This window comes from Nomascus leucogenys, chromosome 21, assembly GCF_006542625.1.
Source record: "Nomascus leucogenys isolate Asia chromosome 21, Asia_NLE_v1, whole genome shotgun sequence".
Classification (NCBI taxonomy): domain Eukaryota; kingdom Metazoa; phylum Chordata; class Mammalia; order Primates; family Hylobatidae; genus Nomascus; species Nomascus leucogenys.
The window spans coordinates 19,660,574-19,679,423 of NC_044401.1; the positions used below are offsets into that span (position 1 = coordinate 19,660,574).

The 18,850-nt window shown below is 42.4% G+C and overlaps 1 protein-coding gene across 1 annotated transcript; it reads right to left on the reverse strand.

The window, feature by feature from the left end:
* Window positions 1-7,968: 7,968 nt before the first annotated feature.
* Window positions 7,969-12,541, reverse strand: TRMT10C (tRNA methyltransferase 10C, mitochondrial RNase P subunit). The gene is made up of 2 exons (XM_003261884.3): window positions 12,356-12,541; window positions 7,969-9,648 (listed from the first exon to the last, which is right to left on the reverse strand). Exon 2 carries the CDS (start codon window positions 9,634-9,636, stop codon window positions 8,356-8,358), a length of 1,281 nt encoding a protein of 426 aa, XP_003261932.3. The 5' UTR covers window positions 9,637-9,648; window positions 12,356-12,541; the 3' UTR covers window positions 7,969-8,355.
* Window positions 12,542-18,850: the final 6,309 nt, after the last annotated feature.

An 18,850-nucleotide genomic window follows, 5' to 3' on the forward strand; every position in this document is an offset into this window, starting at 1 on the left:
GTCCGGAGAAGTGAGGGGAAATGGGGCATCTCCCTGGAAACGCTGGGATCTTAGGTTTCTGCATACCCAGATGTGGTTGCAGCTGAAGCTGAGAGGGTCTTTCGTTCCGGCCTTGCCGGATAACGCATGCCTACCAACTCTGTGTAAATAAAAAGCCTGCATTCTTTTTCCCTATTTGAAGGAGAAATCAGCGTTTATCTAGCGCCCCCTAGCTTCAGACGCCTTTCATACACTCGTTTAATCACCGCGATTGTCCAAATAGAGAATTCTCTTCCCAATTAGCCGTGAGAGTTGAGGTCAGAGACAGTAATTTGTCTAAGTCACGTAGCCAACTGTAAAGTTACTTTTTTTGTAGTCTGCTTCTACCAAGCTGAGAAACTACTATGTCAAGTTAAGACTGCAGTAATTTCTGCCTTACTAAGAAACCTTTAGCGGATTCCTACAGTCTGCATTCTGAAGTCCGTGAGTTACATTAGGCCCTAGCCTACCTTTTCGGCTTCATCTTCCCGCTTTCTCAGTATTTATCCAGCCCTCCTAGCCAAATGGGGTCTATTACTTGCTTAGGGAACTGGAGTTTCTGGGTTTGCCCTACCGTGTATAGTTAAAGTCTTAGGAGTCAGAACTTGGATTTGAATCTATTTTGCCCTTTCCTGCTTGAGTAACCTTGAGACTTGCTTACTGCCTACAGACCTACCTTTTCTTCTCTATAAAAGAGCAATAATAATAGTACCTCCTCAAAGAGTGGTAATAGGGATCAAATGAGATCATCTTTGTATACTATTATTTGGTCACTTCATACTTCCCTCAGTTTGTGTGTGTGTGTGTGTGTGTGTGTGTGTTTTAAGTGTTGTCTCTCTGAATGACTCAAAAGTTCCTTGACAACAGAGACCAGTTTTTAAAAACTGTGTACTGTGCGTGTCATGTATGAAAAGTGTTCAATATTTGCAAATGGATTACTCCTCGGGCTTCAAGTCCAGGGAGTGGAGAAAGAATGAAGAAAGTATCAAAGTGTGTTTCCCATGACAGAAGCAGGGCAGTGTGGTGGTGATTTTGTGATCTAGGTTGAAGTCCTGATCCATCATTTATCATATATGTAAAAGTAACCAGCAAACTATCTCACAGGTACTTAATTCATGTTTGTTTCATTTTCCTTGTGATCTTTTCAAGGTAATCATTGAGACTCTCGTTTCTATCATTTTAAAAATGGAGATATACACGAAGATTTTTATTTGAGATTATGTATTTACAGATGCTTGTAATTTTTTTGCGGGGGCAGGGGATGGAGTCTCTCACTCTGTCACCCAGGCTGGAGTGCAATGGCATGGTCTTGGCTCACTGCAACCTCCGCCTCCTGGGTTCAAGCGATTCCTCTGCCTCAGCCTCTCTAGTAGCTGGGACAACAGGCGCGTGCCACCACACCCGGCTAATGTTTGTATTTTTAGTAGAGACGGGGTTTCACTATGTTGGCCAGGGTGGTCTCGAACTCCTGACTTTGTGATCCGCCCACCTTAGCCTCCCTAAGTGCTGGGATTACAGGCGTGAGCCACCGCGCCCGGCCGATGCTTGTAATTTTTAAGTGAAGAAGATAAAGCTCAGAGAAGTCCCATACCTATTTAGGAGCAGATCCAGTTCCCATATACCACACTGCAGAAGTTAAGGATGCATCTGCAGGACTAGGTATGAAAGGAAAAAAACGAAACAAAAAAAGGATGAAGATAGTAATCCATTCACCTTTCAGTGTTGTGAGTTTCATGAGGTGTGCCTGTCTTGTTCACCACTGTGTCCCCAGCACCTGGATTATACTAGTCTGGATAAATATCTATTGAAGAAATTAATGCAAGCTTCAGTAACCTCCTACAAACGGGTTAGGAAATGAAAAGGTAGTGTAGTATGAAGGGGTGGAAAGGGGGTGATCACTTTCCTCCCCATCAAAAGAGTCATGACAACATGCTTGTAACAAAAGACAGGTTAACAAGAGAAAAGCCTAACAGATTAATATGCATAAGCATGGGAACAATACAACAAAATAAGAAAACTCAAAAAAGGGTCAGATGGTTGAAGTTTAATACTTTTCATAGGGGAGAGAGAGGTGGGGGGGCTACAGGCAATTTTAGAGGAGTAGTAAATGATTTTAGGAGAGATTAATGCAGAAATTCACTTGTAAATTATTCTCTTTGTAAACCAAGTGAAACTGGAGAACCAACAATAATTTGAAGGCCAGTCGTGGTGACTCACTCCCATAATCCCAGCTACTAGGGAGGCTGAGATAGAAGGATCACTTGAGCCCCGGAGGCAAGGTTGCAGTGAGCCAAGAGCTCGCCACTGCACTCCAACCTGGGTGATAGAGTGAGACCCTGTCTCAAAAACAAAAAACAGTAGTTTGAGGCAAAGTTTGGGCTCTAAGTGTGGTGGTTAATTTTCAGTCTCTTCCTCTATGATAGTGAATTTTGTTTCGTTTTTTTATGAGACCAGGTCTCACTGTGTTGCCCAGGCTGGAGTGTGGTGGCTATTCACAGGCATGATGATAGCACACTACAGCCTCAAACTCCTGGCCTCAAGAATCCTCCCATCTGAGACTCACAAGTAGCTGGGACTACATGTGTGCACCATTGTATCTGGCTTTGTGATATGTTTTTTTTTTGTTTTTTTTTTTTTGAGACGGAGTCTTGCTCTGTCGCCCAGGCTGGAGTGCAGTGGCGCAATCTCGGCTCACTGCAAGCTCCACCTCCCGGGTTCACGCCATTCTCCTGCCTCAGCCTCTCCAAGTAGCTGGGACTACAGGCGCCCGCCACCACGCCCGGCTAATTTTTTGTATTTTTAGTAGAGACGGGGTTTCACCGTGGTCTCGATCTCCTGACCTCGTGATCCGCCCGCCTCGGCCTCCCAAAGTGCTGGGATTACAAGCGTGAGCCACCGCGCCCGGCCTTGTGATATGTTTTAATTTCTTCTGGTTAATGAAATTTCAGGGAGGAAGCAGATAGAAAACAATTGTGTTCTTTGATGGGTCTGGTTTCTAGGTAGATAAGAAACTTCAAAGAACAGTCTTATCCCGTGTTTTGGGGGAGGCAGAGAATTGAGAGGCAGGAGGTGGGGTGGGGAGATCAGAGAAACCTTGCGGCTGCTTCTCTGGTTCAGCATGTCAAAGCACCAAATTTTGGGGTACTGTTTTCTGACAATGAATAGGCAATGTAGTCCAAGGCAAAGAGCATTAGTTTTGCACCACACAAAAACTGGACTTTAATTCTGCGTTTTGCTAATTCTATGAGTTTGGACTGGATAACAATGTTATGGAATATGTTATACAAATAGAATAATACGTATAGGGTTACTGAGGGCATTAAGTGAGATAATAAAGGTTAAATCTATAATATGCTGCCTGGCCATGGTGAGAGCTTGCTTCATAGTAGCTATGGATTATAACCTCTAGTGAGCTATTTAAGTGGTTTAAAAAGCTGGAAATGGAAGGTAATATGAGCAATTATGATTTTAATTTAGATGTGTAATTTGTGAGGTGACAACTATAATATCTAACATTTATTCAAGCTTACTATACACCAAGCATTGTTGCAGGTATTCTACATGAAATTAAGTACATTAAGTCATTACAACCCTATGAATTAAGTGCTACTATTACTCCCATTTTTATGGAAGAGGGAATTTGGGCACAGAAAAGATAAGAAGTAGAGGTGAACTTGAAATTCAGGCCAAGAGCTACCAAAAAAAAAAAAAAAATTAGAGTGGAGAAGAAAAGTGGCTAATCTTGATTTCACTAACCTTAAGTAGGTTCTTTTGTTTTTTCTGAGACAGGATCTCGTTCTGTTGCCTAGGTTAGAGTACAGTGGCTCATAGCTCACTGCAGCCTTGAACTCCTGGGCTGAAGTGATCCTCCTGCCTTAGCCTCCCAAAATTCTGGGATTACAGGCGTGAGCCATTAAGTAGGTTCTTAATGTAGCCTTATAATTCTATTACATGTCGTTAGACTATTCTCAATTTCAGTGTACATCAGAATCACCTGAAGGGCATGTTAAAACAGATTGCTGGGCCCCACTGCCAGTTTCTGATTGAGTTGACTCAGTGGCTGGGGCCCTAAAATTTGCATTTCTAACTAGTTCCCAAGTAGTGCTGATGTTGCTGGTTGGGGGACCACACTTTGAGAACCACTGCCCTAATTCATTCACTTTACTATACTATTTCATATTTTGTTGGCTCTCCAAAAATGTCCATTACCTCCTCCCACTCAGGGGATGACTTTGCTTTTTATTTTCAATGAGAAAATAATAGCAATCAAACAGACCTTCTATATATTCTCAACCATATCTGAGGTGTGGCACCTGCATTTATACCTATATACTGTGTGTTCTGTTACTTATGAAGTGGAGCCTGTCCTTGTTTACACACATCACTATTGTTCCATCCGATTTTTCTTTCTACTATTGAAACATTCCCAACATCACACATACACGCTTTTGTCTCCTAATAAAAGACTCTTCTCTTGATCTCATATCTTCCTGTAGCTCCTCATTCCTATTTTCCTTCATATAGAAACTCTTTGAAAAGATTGTTCATACTCTGTCTCCTATATCTCTGTCCATTCTTTTCATCTTTTGAGACAAGGTCTTGCTCTGTTACCCAACCTGGAATGCAATGACATGATCTTGGCTCACTGCAACCTCCACATCACACGCTCAAACGATCCTCCTGGCCCAGCCCGCCAAGTAGCTGGGACTAAAGGTGCACACCACCATGCCTGGCTAAGTTTTTGTAGAGACAGGGTTTCACAGTGTTGCCCAGGCTGGTCTCAATCTCCTGGACTCAAGGGATCCACCTGCCTTGGCCTCCCAAAGTACTGGGATTACAGGTATGAGCCACCATCACGCCTAGTCCTGTCCTTTTTTTTTTTGAGACGGAGTCTTACTCTGTCACTCAGGCTGGAGTGTAGTGGCACAGTCTCGGCTCACTGCAACCCCCACCTCCTGGCTTCAAGCAGTTCTTCTGTCTCAGTCTCCTGAGTAGCTGGGATTACAGGCCTGTGCCACCACACCTGGCTAATTTTAATTTTTGTATTTTTAGTAGAGCTGGGGTTTCACCATGTTGGCCAGGCTGGTCTCAAAACTCCTGACCTTTGAGCCACCGTGCTCCGCCTGTCCATTTCCCTTTTTTTTTTTTTTTTTTTTGAGAGGGAGTTTTGCTCTTATTGCCTAGGCTGGAGTGCAGTGGCGTGATCTCAGCTCACCGCAACCTCCACCTCCCGTGTTCAAGCGATTCTCCTGCCTCAGCCTCCCAAGTAGCTGGGATTACAGGCATACACCATGCCCAGCTAATTTTTTTTGTATTTTTAGTAGAGATGGTGTTTCTCCATGTTCGTCAGGGTGGTCTCGAACTCCCGACCTCAGGTGATCTGCCCACCTCAGCCTCCCAAAGTGCTGGGATTACAGGCCTGAGCCACCACACCCGGCCTTGTCCATTCTCTTTTAAACCCACTCCAATTGGCTTTCTTTCAATCCTCCATTCAAATTGTTGTTGTCAAGATAATCAGCAATGTTCTCATTCCTACATTCAGTAGTCAGCTCTCAGACTTCATCTTACCTGATCTGCAGCATGAAACACTTTTTTTCATTTTTGCCTCCAGGACATTTTCTTTCTTTTCTTACTGGTTGCTCTACCTCAGTCTTACTTGCTGGTTCCTTCTCATCTCTCACACCTCTAAATGTTGGAGTACCTCAGGGCTTAGACATCAGACATCTTTATCCACACAGACTCCCTAGATGGCCTCAACTAGTCTGGAGCATTTAACTAATTATATTATTAACATCTCCAGCCAGACCTTGTCTCTGAACTCCAGGCTGATATATCCAACTGACCACTTGACATCTCCACTTGGACATCTAATAGGCAACGGTAAAATGTCCCAAAGTTAACTTTGGATTACCTGCCCCCTCAAAGCTTCTGCATTTCGGTAAATAGTAACAAGTCCTTCCAGTTTTTCTAGTCAACAATCTTGAAGTCTTCCCTAAGTTTTATCTCTTATTTCTCCCATCTAATCCATTACTTCCAGCTTTACCCCTTCAGACTAAACACATTCAGATCTGATTGCGTCTCACTACCTACTCTATTACCATCCTCCTACAACCTACTATTCCCTCTCACTTTTGTTACTGCAATAGCCTCCTAACTGGTCTCTCTCATAATCTATTCTTGACATAGCCAAAGTCATATTTTAAACTGAATCCAATTTGGGGGTGGGGGGGCAGGTGGGAGGAGATGAAGACAAGAAGAGCCCCAAATGGGGCAGTGGTAGCAAGTGGGCAAGAAAAGACAACAAGAATCAGAGACAGAGGAAGAAAAATCATCCAAGGAGGGGAGGAAAAAAAAAATCACCCATCTGAGATCTGTATCTGGGCTGGAGGAAAAAGTTTGTTATGTGTTTTCACAAAGAATAAATATACAAAACCATGGGGGTGGGGGGTGGAAAATGAGTCAGATTCATTTATTCTTCAAATGTTTAAGCAGCAGGCACTATACTGGGCTCTAGGGATATAGCAGTGAATAAGACAGAAAAAAAAAATCCTGCCTTCACAGAGCTAATATTCCAGTTTTCCTATTAAAACATCAGTCGGATGTCACTTTTTAGCTCAATACCATCTGATCTTCTGGTAAAAACCAAAGTTCTCATGGTGGCTTAAGATGCCTTACTTGACAGACCTAGCCACTCCTCTGACCTGATCCTCAGGTCTTTTTACTCATTTTGCTTCAGGCGCACCAGCCTCCTTATTGGGCCTTGAACCCTCTCTCTCAAGGGCTTTGACACTTGTTCCTTTTGCTTGGAATTCCCTTCCCTCATATCTTCATAGCTTACTCTCACTTCAAGTCTGTGATGTCACCTTGTCTGTCTTTGGGCAAATTAGGAAAGGAATACCTCCTTAGTGGATGCAATCTTTTAAGCACATGGCCTAAAGGCGGACAGTCTTTGTATGAAGAAATGGCGTCTCTTCCTTCTAGCAAATGCAACCCTGCAACAGGGCATCATTCAGGGTTCTAAAATTCCAGCTACTTGGGAAACTGAGGCAGGAGGCTTGCTTGAGCCCAGGAGATTGTGGCTGCAGTGAGCCATGATCACACCACTGCACTCCAGCCTGGGTTACAAGGGGAGACTCCATCACAAAAAAAGTAAGAGAAACAAAAGAAATGCATTGGACGTTTATGCCAATTTCCAATTCAGAAATTAGGAATAGTTGCCTATAGCATTCCTATTTCCTATGTTTTCAAAAATTTTATTTTTAATTTCTCAGACAGGGTCTCACTCTGTTGCCCAGGCTATAGCACAGCAGCACAATGTTGGCTCACTTGCAACCTCCACGTCCCAGGCTCCAGTGATCCTCCCACCTTAGCCTCCCAATTAGCAGGGACTACATGCACACACCACCACACCTAGGCTAATTTTTGTATTTTTTTTAGAGATGAGGTTTCACCATGCAGCCCATGTTGGTATCAAACTCCTGGGCTCAAGTGATCAGCCTGCCTTGGCCTCCCAAAGTGCTGGGATTATAGGAGCCAATGCACCAGACATAAATTCCTTTTTCCGTAAGAGGACAAGAAATCAGTTTTATCCCTGTGAACCCGTTTTTCACAGTTGTATGGAAAAACCCCCACAAAGTCCTTTTTCCTATTTTCTCACTCAACAAGCAACACAGACAGAAGACCTCTGTGACCAAATGTGGGGGAATTTCTCATCAACACGCAAGCAATCAATTATGCAGCAGACACCAGCTAGGTGTTCTGTAATTCAATTCAGACGCTATCTACCTGGAGATAGTGTCAGAGCCCACAGGTTGAGGGCCCGGTCCCCAAAACTGCTCCCTCCTCCCACCAGGCACAAGCTGCAAATCTGGGCCTACAGAACTTCTGACTGACTGGCTTCAAGTTGGGGTACCAACTCCTTCTCTTAATTTGCTTGAGTGGCTCATAGAATTGAAGGAAACACATTTACCAGTTTACTATAAAAGATATTACAAAACATACAGACGAAGAGATGCACAGGGAAAGGTATGGGGGAAGCGGTGCAGAGCTTCCAAGCCCACCCCAGGGCATCACCCTCTAGGAACCTCCATAAAAAAGTCAATCAATGGTACAACTATTTAACTGGGATAATTTAAAGATTATTCTGTTCGACAATCTTGGACAACTCTTTTTATCTTTTTACAGTAAACAAAGTATAATCCCAAAGTTCTTTTACTTGGGAAAAGACACAACCCTGCAGTCAGTTGGGAAAGACTACCTTTAGAAGAGAAAAATGAATTGTTTGGGAAGAAATACGTTAACAGAACTGTATTTCCAACCCATTTACTTTTTAAGACATCAAATGTTCTCATTTGAGCCACGTGTTCTGTGCACATTCAGAGAACCTTTTGAAAATAAGTTAGAAGTCTTTGCCTTCTTCAGTCTGTTGATCAACTCTTGAGAATGCTGAGAAATCTCCAGAAAACCGGTATGTTTTCTCTTGGGAACGAATTGCAGAGCCTCCTCCCAATTACCATTGTTTTTCAGACATAACAAAATACGCATCATTTGATCTAAGGTGAGATTTTTGTTACCAACTTCCCATTGTAAATATTTATCTAATGGAAGGCATTCAGTTGCTAGCTTCAGCCGTTTTGCCTTGGCTAGGGATGTGCCTGGCTGCATATTCTTATCAACAAAAGACCCAATTATATAAATTTTGTCATGCCTGAAAGTAGTCATAACATTGGGAGAATCTGCAGTTAAATAGATAATACTGTCCTTTGGAAATAAATCTACATGAGACTTTTCTGTTGCTGTTAAAAGCAATTTGTCCCATTTGCCTTGATACCGTTTAACTAACTCTCTGTGAAAAACACTATCTATTTTTAGATTGCAGAAATAAATATGGAAAGGATCAACATCTCTTCTGTTCCATCCTTCACTTTCTAAAAGCTGGGAAACAGTATTCTGCAATTCGTTTTGTTTCATATAATTTTCGTAAGCCATGTCAAAAACCAAAGGTTGTCCAAACTGCATGGCCTGGGCACCCTTCCAGCCCATTGCTATGTTTATATTCCTATCCCAAAGTCGTAAAAACAGAAAGTTTTTCTGTTTATCTTCCTCAGTGGTTTCTAGCAGCTTGACATTTTTTGCTTCTTCCCTTGCTGCTGCTTTCCTTTCCTTTTTTATTTGCTTAGCTTTTTTCAGTTTTTCCTTCATATATAAATATTTTAAATATTTTTTTTTTGCTGTGTTAGAAACACATTCCATAATGGTTTTGAGCTCTTCTTCAGTGATGTGTTCTGGTACTTCTTTGCCAAGCAATCTCCACATCTCAATGAACTCTCTGGTGGCAGCTAGAGGATCTTCCTCCTTACTGCTTGAGATTGTTGAAACACATTCTTCTTGCACACTAGATTTCATGGTAGTTTTCCACTTATCCAATTCTAGCTCTTCAGAAGGGGATGTACTCTCATTATTAGGATAAGTAACAGCTGGTATTTTGGAAGACAGGTATCTCTGCAAAATTGTTGAGTGTAAGTTATTTCTCTTCCTATGAAGGGTAAATGGCACCAAAAACCTGGTGAAAGGTCTGAAGAAATTGACACTAACACTCATTTTGAGGAAAGCAGCCATGTAACAAAACCCCTGTAAAAGAAGAAAAATGCAATTAAAAAATAAACAAAGATTTTTATAACTTCTCAAGTAATTGTGCAAGTATAAATCTGAAATACCAAAATAAAATCAATTTTTGAAACACAAAGTAAAATCTTTGTACCAATTTTTTTTCTAGACTCCTGTGGTCTAGAGCTTGTGATCACTCATTGAGCAAAAAGTTTAAAACTTAGTTGGGTTCTTGGCTGGGCGAAGTGGCTCATGCCTGTAATCCCAGCACTTTGGGAGGCCGAGGTGGGAGGCCGAACTCCCGACCTGAGGTCAGGAGTTCAAGACTAGCCTGGCCAACATGGTGAGAAACCTCATCTCTACGAAAAATACAAAAATTAGCCAGGTATGGTGGCAAGCACCTGTAATCCCAGCTTCTTGGGAGGCTGAGGCAGGAGAATTGCTTGAACCCGGGAGGTGGAGATTGCAGTGAGCCGAGATTGTGCCACTGCACTCCAGCCTGGGTGACAGAGTGAGATTCTGTCTCAAAAAAAAAAAAAAAGTTGCGTTCTTATCTTATACATGAATTTCACTATTGCTTTAGCTAAAAGGATAACTTGAAGATCCTTTTTAGATTTTTATCTAGGGACCCAGAGAATCAATGTTACTGGGCAACAAAGTTATGTACTACCGAGGCAGCTGACATCATGATGCTGCATACTCCTCCATCCTACACTAAGCCCAGATACAGAACCAAACACAAGATCCTTCACAAAAGCAACAAATAAAGACAAAGGACATGAAAGGTACTAAGAATGGCAACAGGTAAAAAGCACTTAGAAACTGCTGTACCAATGCCCTCGTTACAGAAATATACCAAGATCTACTGATCAAAAAATAGCAACAAATTCTTCCCCAGTTCAGGCTTTATTTTGCAGCAAATAATGTTATTAACAAAGAAAATGTCCAAGATTGAGACAAATGTATATAAAGCTCCACAATTTTATCCTAAAGGCCTGGATGTCTATGAGTTATTGAAGATGCTTAAAGATGTAAAACTAGTCTCAAATTTGAAGGAAAAGAAATAAAGGGAATTCAAATTTTTACAAAATGCAAATAAAACACTTGAAAAATTCTTTCTTCCCTTGGCTTCACTGAATGACCCTGCACAGGCTCCTAGGTTTCCTGCTCTCTGACCTGTGCACTGATGTCCAGATGCCCTTCCCTTAAAGGTGGATGTAACTCTGCATTCTATCCTCTTCTTTTTTTTCAATCTATGTATTTCCCTTCTGAGATGTGACCTACTTCTGTGGCTTCAATGACCATGCATCAGAAAGACACCTCAAATGCAGGCCGGGTGCGGTGGCTCACTCCTGTAATCCCAGCACTTTGGAAGGCCGAGGAAGGAGGATTGCTTGAGGCCAGGAGTTTGAGACCAGCCTGATCAAAATGGTGAAACCCCATCTCTACTAATAATACAAAAATTAGCCAGGTGTGGTGGCGCACGCCTGTAATCCCAGGTACTTGTGAGGCTGAAGTAGAAGAATCGCTTGAATACGGGGGGCGGAAGTTGCAGTGAGCCGAGATTGCACCACTGCACTCCAGCCTGGGCGACAGAGTAAGACTATCTCAAAACAACAAAAACAAACAAAAAACACCTCAAATGCAACAAATCGAAATAACCCCTCTACCTTTGCTTCACAATCTGATCCTCCTTCAGTGTTCTGTTTCAAGGGATATTGCTATCCATTGGTATTGTTCCCAACATATATTTCTAAGCTTATTGTGGCCAGGTCAGCAGCATCTCTAGCCATTCTTCACCTCACACTTTAAGTATTCCACCATTAGTTTTCACAGCACTCTTGTGCCTATGACAGTACTTCTAACACTGTACTGTAATTGGCTGGTTATCTATTTGCATCCCTAGATGGTAGGGACTAACTAGTGTCCATGAGGACAAAGACTTTGTCTATAATGTTAACATTGAATCCAATGCTGGACAGTATTTGGCTCACAGTAATCACGCAAATATTTTTCTAATACCCTAGATCGATGCTTCCTTCATTAAAAAAAAAAAGAAAAAAAAGCTCAGCCTCCCTTTATTATTTTTTTTGAGACGGAGTCTCGCTCTGTCACTCCAGGCTGAAGTGCAGTGGCGCGATCTCAGGGCAAGCTCCGCCTCCCAGGGTTCACACCATTCTCCTGCCTCAGCCTCCCGAGTAGTTGGGACTACAGGCACCCGCCACCACGCCCGGCTAATTTTTTTAGTAGAGACGGGGTTTCACTGTGTTAGCCAGGATGGTGTCGAATCTCCTGACCTCGTGATCCGCCCGCCTCGGCCTCCCATTGTGCTGGGATTACACGCGTGAGCCACCGCGCCCGGCTCAGCCTCCGTTTAAGGAGAAAACAATTTACTTTAGAATCCCGGAAATATTTAACTGGGGTCCCCAGGCCCCAATCTAATAAACATTGATTTCATAAAGAGTTTTAAAAGTTTTATTCTTGTAACTGGCAAGGACTTAGAATACCACAGAAATGAAAACCCCAATTGTAAAAAGCAATCAAGGACATCATTTCAGGAACCACTGATTTTGTTTCAGGTACTGTACTAGCTACAGTTTATTAAATCACTGGGCTTCCTCTTACCTGTGGGCCTTCCGAGCGCACGTGCTCCACTAAGTGCATCTTGGAACGTCTCCAGCGTCCTCCCACCCCCAACACACACATTAGGAGAAAGAAGAAACTCGCTTACCAGGAGTGCAGAGATAGCGGTTCTCGCTGGCGCAAAGAACAGGGACCCTGAAGGACGAGGGACCCTGAAGGACGAAGGACTCCGACGTACGGACGCCCAGGGATCCGCGCCGAAGCTAGCAACGCAGACTACCCAACAATCCACACACCCGACCAAAGGGGTCGCTGGGGCTCAGCCGGAAGTTCCGCCCTCTCCCTTCCGGCGCTGCTTTTTTACGTCACAGCACGCAAAGAACGCTTTCCTGGCCGAAAGAAGCGCCTTAGAGGAGACGGCTGTTAGTAGGCTACTGGGTACTTGCAGACTGCGCTCTCAGTTGTCACGGACTTGTAGCTGTGTTGTATTGTGTTGTGTTTTCCTCCATATATCCTAAAAACTGTTTCTGGGCCGGGCCAGTTGGCTTACGCCTGTAATCCCAGTGCTTTGGGCGGCCGAGGCGGGCGGATCACTTAAGGTCCGGAGTTTAAGACCAGCCTGGCCAACATAGTGAAACCCCCTCTCTACTAAAAATACAAAAATTAGCCAGGTGTGGTGGCGCGCGCCTGTAATCCCTGTTACTGGGGAGGCTGAGGCAGGAGAATCGCTTGAAACCGGGAGGCGGAGGTTGCGGTGAGCCGAGATCGCGCCACTGTCCAGCCTGGGCGACGGAGCAAGACTCTGTCTCAATAAAAACAAAAACAAAAACTGTTTCTAATCCTCTTCTCAACCTACTCTCTGTTTGGGCCCTGTATTTATAAACACTTGCTGACAAAGTACTAAAGTGTGTTATTTTTTCACAAGTCTTACTCAGCTTCAAACTCCTTGACGCTAGGACTTTAAACTCTTAATCTTTTTGACCAGTTTATCACCAGTACCTGGCACTATGCTTGGAACATGATAAACCACGGTAAGTTTCTGTCTCCTCCTAGCTCATTTGGAAAATTTAATGTGAAATGAAGTTAAAACGCATTTGTAAATTGGTGGCCTTTGGGCCAAAATCCTGCCTCCACATATTTTGTTTAGCTAGCACAGTGTTTTCATGTTTTCAATTATTTTGGTTTAGCTGTCATCTTAAAAACATAAAGTACAACACCATTTACAGGGGAAAGGTCAATCTTTTCAACAGTTGGTGCTGGGAAAACGGGATATACACATGAGAAGAATGAAATTGGACCCTTACCTAACACCATATATAAAAACTAACTCAAAATGAGTCAAATACTTAAATAGTGTAGTGAAAACTATAAAACAGAATAAAACATAGAGGAAAACCTTCATGACATTGGATTTGGTAGATTTCATGGGTATGACACCAAAATCATAGGCAACATAAGAAAAAATATACAAATTGGGCTTCATAAAAATGAAATACTTTTGGGCCGGGCGTGGTGGCTTATGCCTGTAATCCCAGCACTTTGGGAGGCCGAGGCAGGCAGATCACGAGGTCAAGAGATCGAGAGCATCCTGGCCAACATGGTGAAACCACGTCTCCACTAAAAATACAAAAATTATCTGGGCGTGGTGGTGCATATCTGTAGTCCCAGCTACTCAAGAGGCTGAGGCAGGAGAATTGCTTGAACCCAGGAGGCAGAGGTTGCAGTGAGCCAAGATCATGCCACTGCACTCCAGCCTAGCGACAGAGCGAGACTGTCAAGAAAGAGAGAGAAGGGACTTTTGTACATAGAAGGACACTCAGAATAAAAAGGCAATCCACAGAATGGGAGAAAATAGTTGCAAATCATGTATCTGTTAAGGGATTAATATCCAGAATATGGCTGGGCTCACGCCTGTAATCCCAGCACTTTGGGAAGCCGAGGTGGACGGATCACCTGAGGTCAGGAGTTTGAGACCAGACTGTTCAACATGGTGAAACCCCGTCTCTACTAAAAATACAAAAAATTAGCTGAGCGTGGTGGCAGGTGCTTGTAATCTCAGCTACTTGGGAGGCTGAGGCAGGAGAATCGCTTGAACCCCGGAGGCAGAGGTTGCAGTGAGCCGAGACCGCGCCACTGCACTCCAGCCTGGGCACGACAGGGTGAGACTCCATCTCAAAAAAAAAAAAAAAATCCAGAATATGTAAAGAACTAGAACTCGACAACAAAAGAAACCTAAACAACTCAATTCAAAGTGAGCAAAGAACTTGAGTAGACATTTCTCCAGTGAAGATATAAAAATGGCCAGTAAGCACATAAAGAGATGTTCAACATTATTATGGAAATGCAAATAAAAACCACAGTAAGGCTGGGCATGGTGGCTTATGTCTGTAATCCTAGTGTTTTGGGAGGCTGAGGTGGGATGATTGCTTAGTCCAGGAGTTTGAGATCAGCCTGGGCAGCATAGCAAGACCCCATCTCTACTAAAAATAAGAAAATAGCCAAGTGTAGTGGTGTGTGCCTGTCATCCCAGATACTTGGGAGGTTGAGGCAGGAGGACCACTTGAGCCCAGGAGTTTGAGGCTGCAGTGAGCTATGATTGCACCACTGCACTCCATCCTGGGTGACAAAGCAAGTCTGTGTTTCTCCTGTCTCTGAAGAGAAAAAAAAAAGCCAGAAAAATTAAATGTTGGCAAAGGCATGTAGAAATTGGAACCTTGTATATTGCTGGTAAGAATGTAAAATGGAGCAGATGCGGCTGGGCGTGGTGGTTCATGCCTGTAATCCCAGCACTTTGGGAGGCCGAGGTGGGTGGATTACGAGGTCAGGAGATCTAGACAATCCTGGCCAACACGGTGAAACTCCATCTCTACTAAAAATACAAATGTTAGCTGAGCGTGGTAGCGCATGCCTGTAGTCCCAGCTACTTGGGAGGCTGAGGCAGGAAAATTGCTTGAACCTGGGAGGCAGAAGGTGCAGTGAACCGAGTTCGCGCCACTGCACTCCAGCCTGGTGACGGAGCGAGACTCTGTCTCAAGAAACAACAACAACAACAAAATGGAGCAGATGCTATGAAGAACAGTTTAACAGTTCCTCAAGAAACCAAACACAGAATGAACATATTCTGCAGCCATTCTACTCCTAGTAATATACCCAAAGAAATTGAAAGCAGACACTTGTACTCTAATGTCATTGTAGCATTATTGATAATAACCAAAAGATGGAAGCAACCCAAATATCTATGAACAGATGAATGGATAAAAAAAGTTGCATGTACATATAATGGAATATTATTCAGTCTTAAAAAGGAATGAAGTTCTGATACATGGTACAACATGGATAAACATTGGAGGCATTATACACTAAGTGAAATAAGCCAGGCACAAAAGGACAAATATTGTATAAGTCCACCTATATGAAGTGCCTAGAATAGTCAAATCATAAAGACAGAAAGTAGAATAGTGTTTACCAAGGGCTGGGGAAAGGGAAGAATGGGCAGTTACTGTTTAATAGGTATGGATTTTCAGTATGGGATGATGAAAAAGTTCTGGAGATGGATAGTAGTGATGGTTGTACAAGAACGTGAATGTACTTGATGCCATTGAACTGTAGACTTGAAAATGGAAATGTTTATATTGTATATACTTTACCAGAATAAAAGAAGGAGGTAGGCATAGTCTTTTCCAAATGATTTTAAAAAACGAGATCTTGTATAAGAGACTGATTACTATCATGTTAGAAAGGTGAGGTGGGGATAGCAAAATAATCATGAGTTTACTCCCAAACATGGAAAAAAATCAAGAATAAATATCCTCTAGTAGTTATAACAAATAGCAGTGGTAGAGGTTATCTTTTTCTTGTTCCTGTTCTTTAAAGAGATACATCTGAAGTTTTTCCATTAATATTTTATGAAGGTTTTTGCTATATGGTCTTTGTCAAGTAAAGGAAATTTCATTCTGTTAAGTTTACTAAGATTCTTTATGTGAAAAATCTTTGGAAGTATTTCTATAAATATAGCAGAACATAATTTATTCAATATGTCTGGGATCAGACCTATTCTAGATTAAGAATATTTCCAGGGTTCAGACATCTTACCTCCAACAAAAAGCACAGTGATTTTCAAAATACATTTTTTTTTTTTTTTTTTTGAGACGGAGTCTCGCCCTTTCACCCAGGCCGGAGTGCAGTGGCGCGATCTCGGCTCAGTGCAAGCTCCGCCTCCCAGATTTACGCCATTCTCCTGCCTCAGCCTCCCGAGTAGCTGGGACTACAGGCGCCCGCCACCGCGCCCGGCTAATTTTTTGTATTTTTAGTAGAGACAGGGTTTCACAATGTTAGCCAGGATGGTCTCGATCTCCTGACCTCGTGATCCGCCCGCCTTGGCCTCCCACAGTGCTGGGATTACAGGCGTGAGCCACCGCCCCCGGCCTCAAAATACATGTTTTGGCATAGAAAAATGGCTTGTAATATGGGATGTAAGGTATCAAAAAAATAAAAAATAAATCGTAGGCCAGGAGCAGTGGCTCATGCCTATAATTAGCATTTTGGGAGGCCAAAGCAGGCAGATTGCTTGGGCTCAAGAGTTCCAGACCAGCCTGGCCAACATGGTGAAACCCTGTCTCTACAAAAAATACATAAAAAAAGAAAAGAAAAAGAAATAAATTTTAAAAGCAAGGAAATATATAAAAACCCATAAGACAATGTCACATAAACACTGGAACTGAAAAAGTAGAAGGTCTGAACTCTCTCTTGGCTCATATTTCTTCTTGGAAACAATGGTTAGACCTAAGTAAAGGCTGTTTTGTAGTCAAGGCACCCACTCTCCAGTTGCCCAGAGCTTATTCCACCACGTTATCTTTTCTACACTGGTACAAATGTCATTTGCCATGTATTTTGCCTGCACTGTTTATTATATGATAGAGAACGATTTCTCTATACTAACGTCTGTTTCAAGAGTTGGAAAACAAAGCATGGATTCAAAGATTTAGGTGTTACTTACAAAGTAGAGAACTCTTGTATCTGATTCTCCGCTCTACCTTCAGTGTCTACAACAGCACTTGGCAAGTATCGGAAACTCAATAATTATTTGCTGATGAATGAATACTAAATAGATCAGGTAAGTGATGTTAGTGGCTTGGACAAGAGTGGTGGCCGTAGAGGCAAAGAAAAGGGGGAATATTTGAAAGATATTTAAGAGCTGGACATGACAGAATTTGGTGATCAATTTGGGAGAGAAGGAGAGGAACAAGTCAATAGTCTGGTTTGAGCACCTGGGCAGACAGTGAAAAGGAGTATATGGGGTGAGGGCAGAGATGGTAAGTATAGTATTAGACATGCGGCTTTTGAGCTCTCTTCAAGATAGCCAAATGATATCTCCTTTAGGATATTTGGCAGTTGGCTGTATGGGCCTAGAGTTTAGGTGAAAGAAGAATGCACCAAAGGCACAGATTTGAGAGTTATTAACATAGAGTCTGTGAAACCATATGGGTGGAAGAGATTACCTAGGGCTTGGGTAGAGAACAAGAAAGGACAAAAGAAACTGAAAACAAGCAGCTAAAGAGGTGGGAGGAAAACAACCAGAATATGACATAGAAATCAAGGAAATTGTGTTTTCAAAGACAAGTGGATGGGTAACAGGGTCAAATATTGCCTAGAGATCATGCAATGCAGACTGAAAAGTATCTACTAGATTTAGCAATATGAGGGCCACTGGGACCTTAATTGTGAGGTTTGGGGGCTTTAGCCACATGAGAGTGAATAAAGAATGAGGAGATTATGAGAAAATAGATCAGCAAGTTTAAACATTTCTATGAAATTTGTGTAAAGAAAAGACAGCGTGCTCAGTCCCTGGATGTGGAGTCCAGGAAAATTTTCTTCATTATTATTACTGTTAGGTTGGGAGAGGCCTGACATTTTAAATGCTGTTAGAATCATCAGCAAAGGGATAAGAGAAAGAAAGGATAACAGGATGGGTAGACTTCCTGAGAAGATTAACAGAGATGGTATTTAGAGGAGAGATGGAGAGATTGGTTTCGTATAAGAGGAAGAAATACCACTTTCATTGTAACAAGAAGAAAGGAAGAAACTTAGGTGGGTATGTAGGACAATTTATAAACATGATGGCTACAATTTGATACAGTTCGCATTCTTTGTGAAAGAGGTAGACAGACTACCTCTGCGGAGACTAAAGATTGGGTGAAGGTTTGTTATTGTCATAAAGAATAACATAACATGTATAGAAACAGAAAGTAGAATGATTGTTACTGTGGAGTCCTAATTAGGGAAAAGGAGGCAGGCTGGCAGGACCAGAGGAAAGCAAAGAGATAAAACAAATAAGCTATAAATATGCCTTTCTTCACGGTTCAGGAAATATAAACAAAAAAGGAAGCAGATGAATTACAGGTCTGTTTTTCTTTATGCCCAAGGACATATTGCCCAATACATATGGCCCTCCTACTCAGATAATGTACATAACTCACAAACTTACTGCTTACCAACAAACGCCTCAATTTATCAAACATCTCAGCTGACAAAAGAAAGCAAGTTATGCTCCCAGTGCATTGGCATTATCAATCAGCCCAAGTTCTATGTTATAAAATCTCCAGCTAACCTTTGTCTCTTTGTAGTCGGCTCCTCTTTTGCAGGC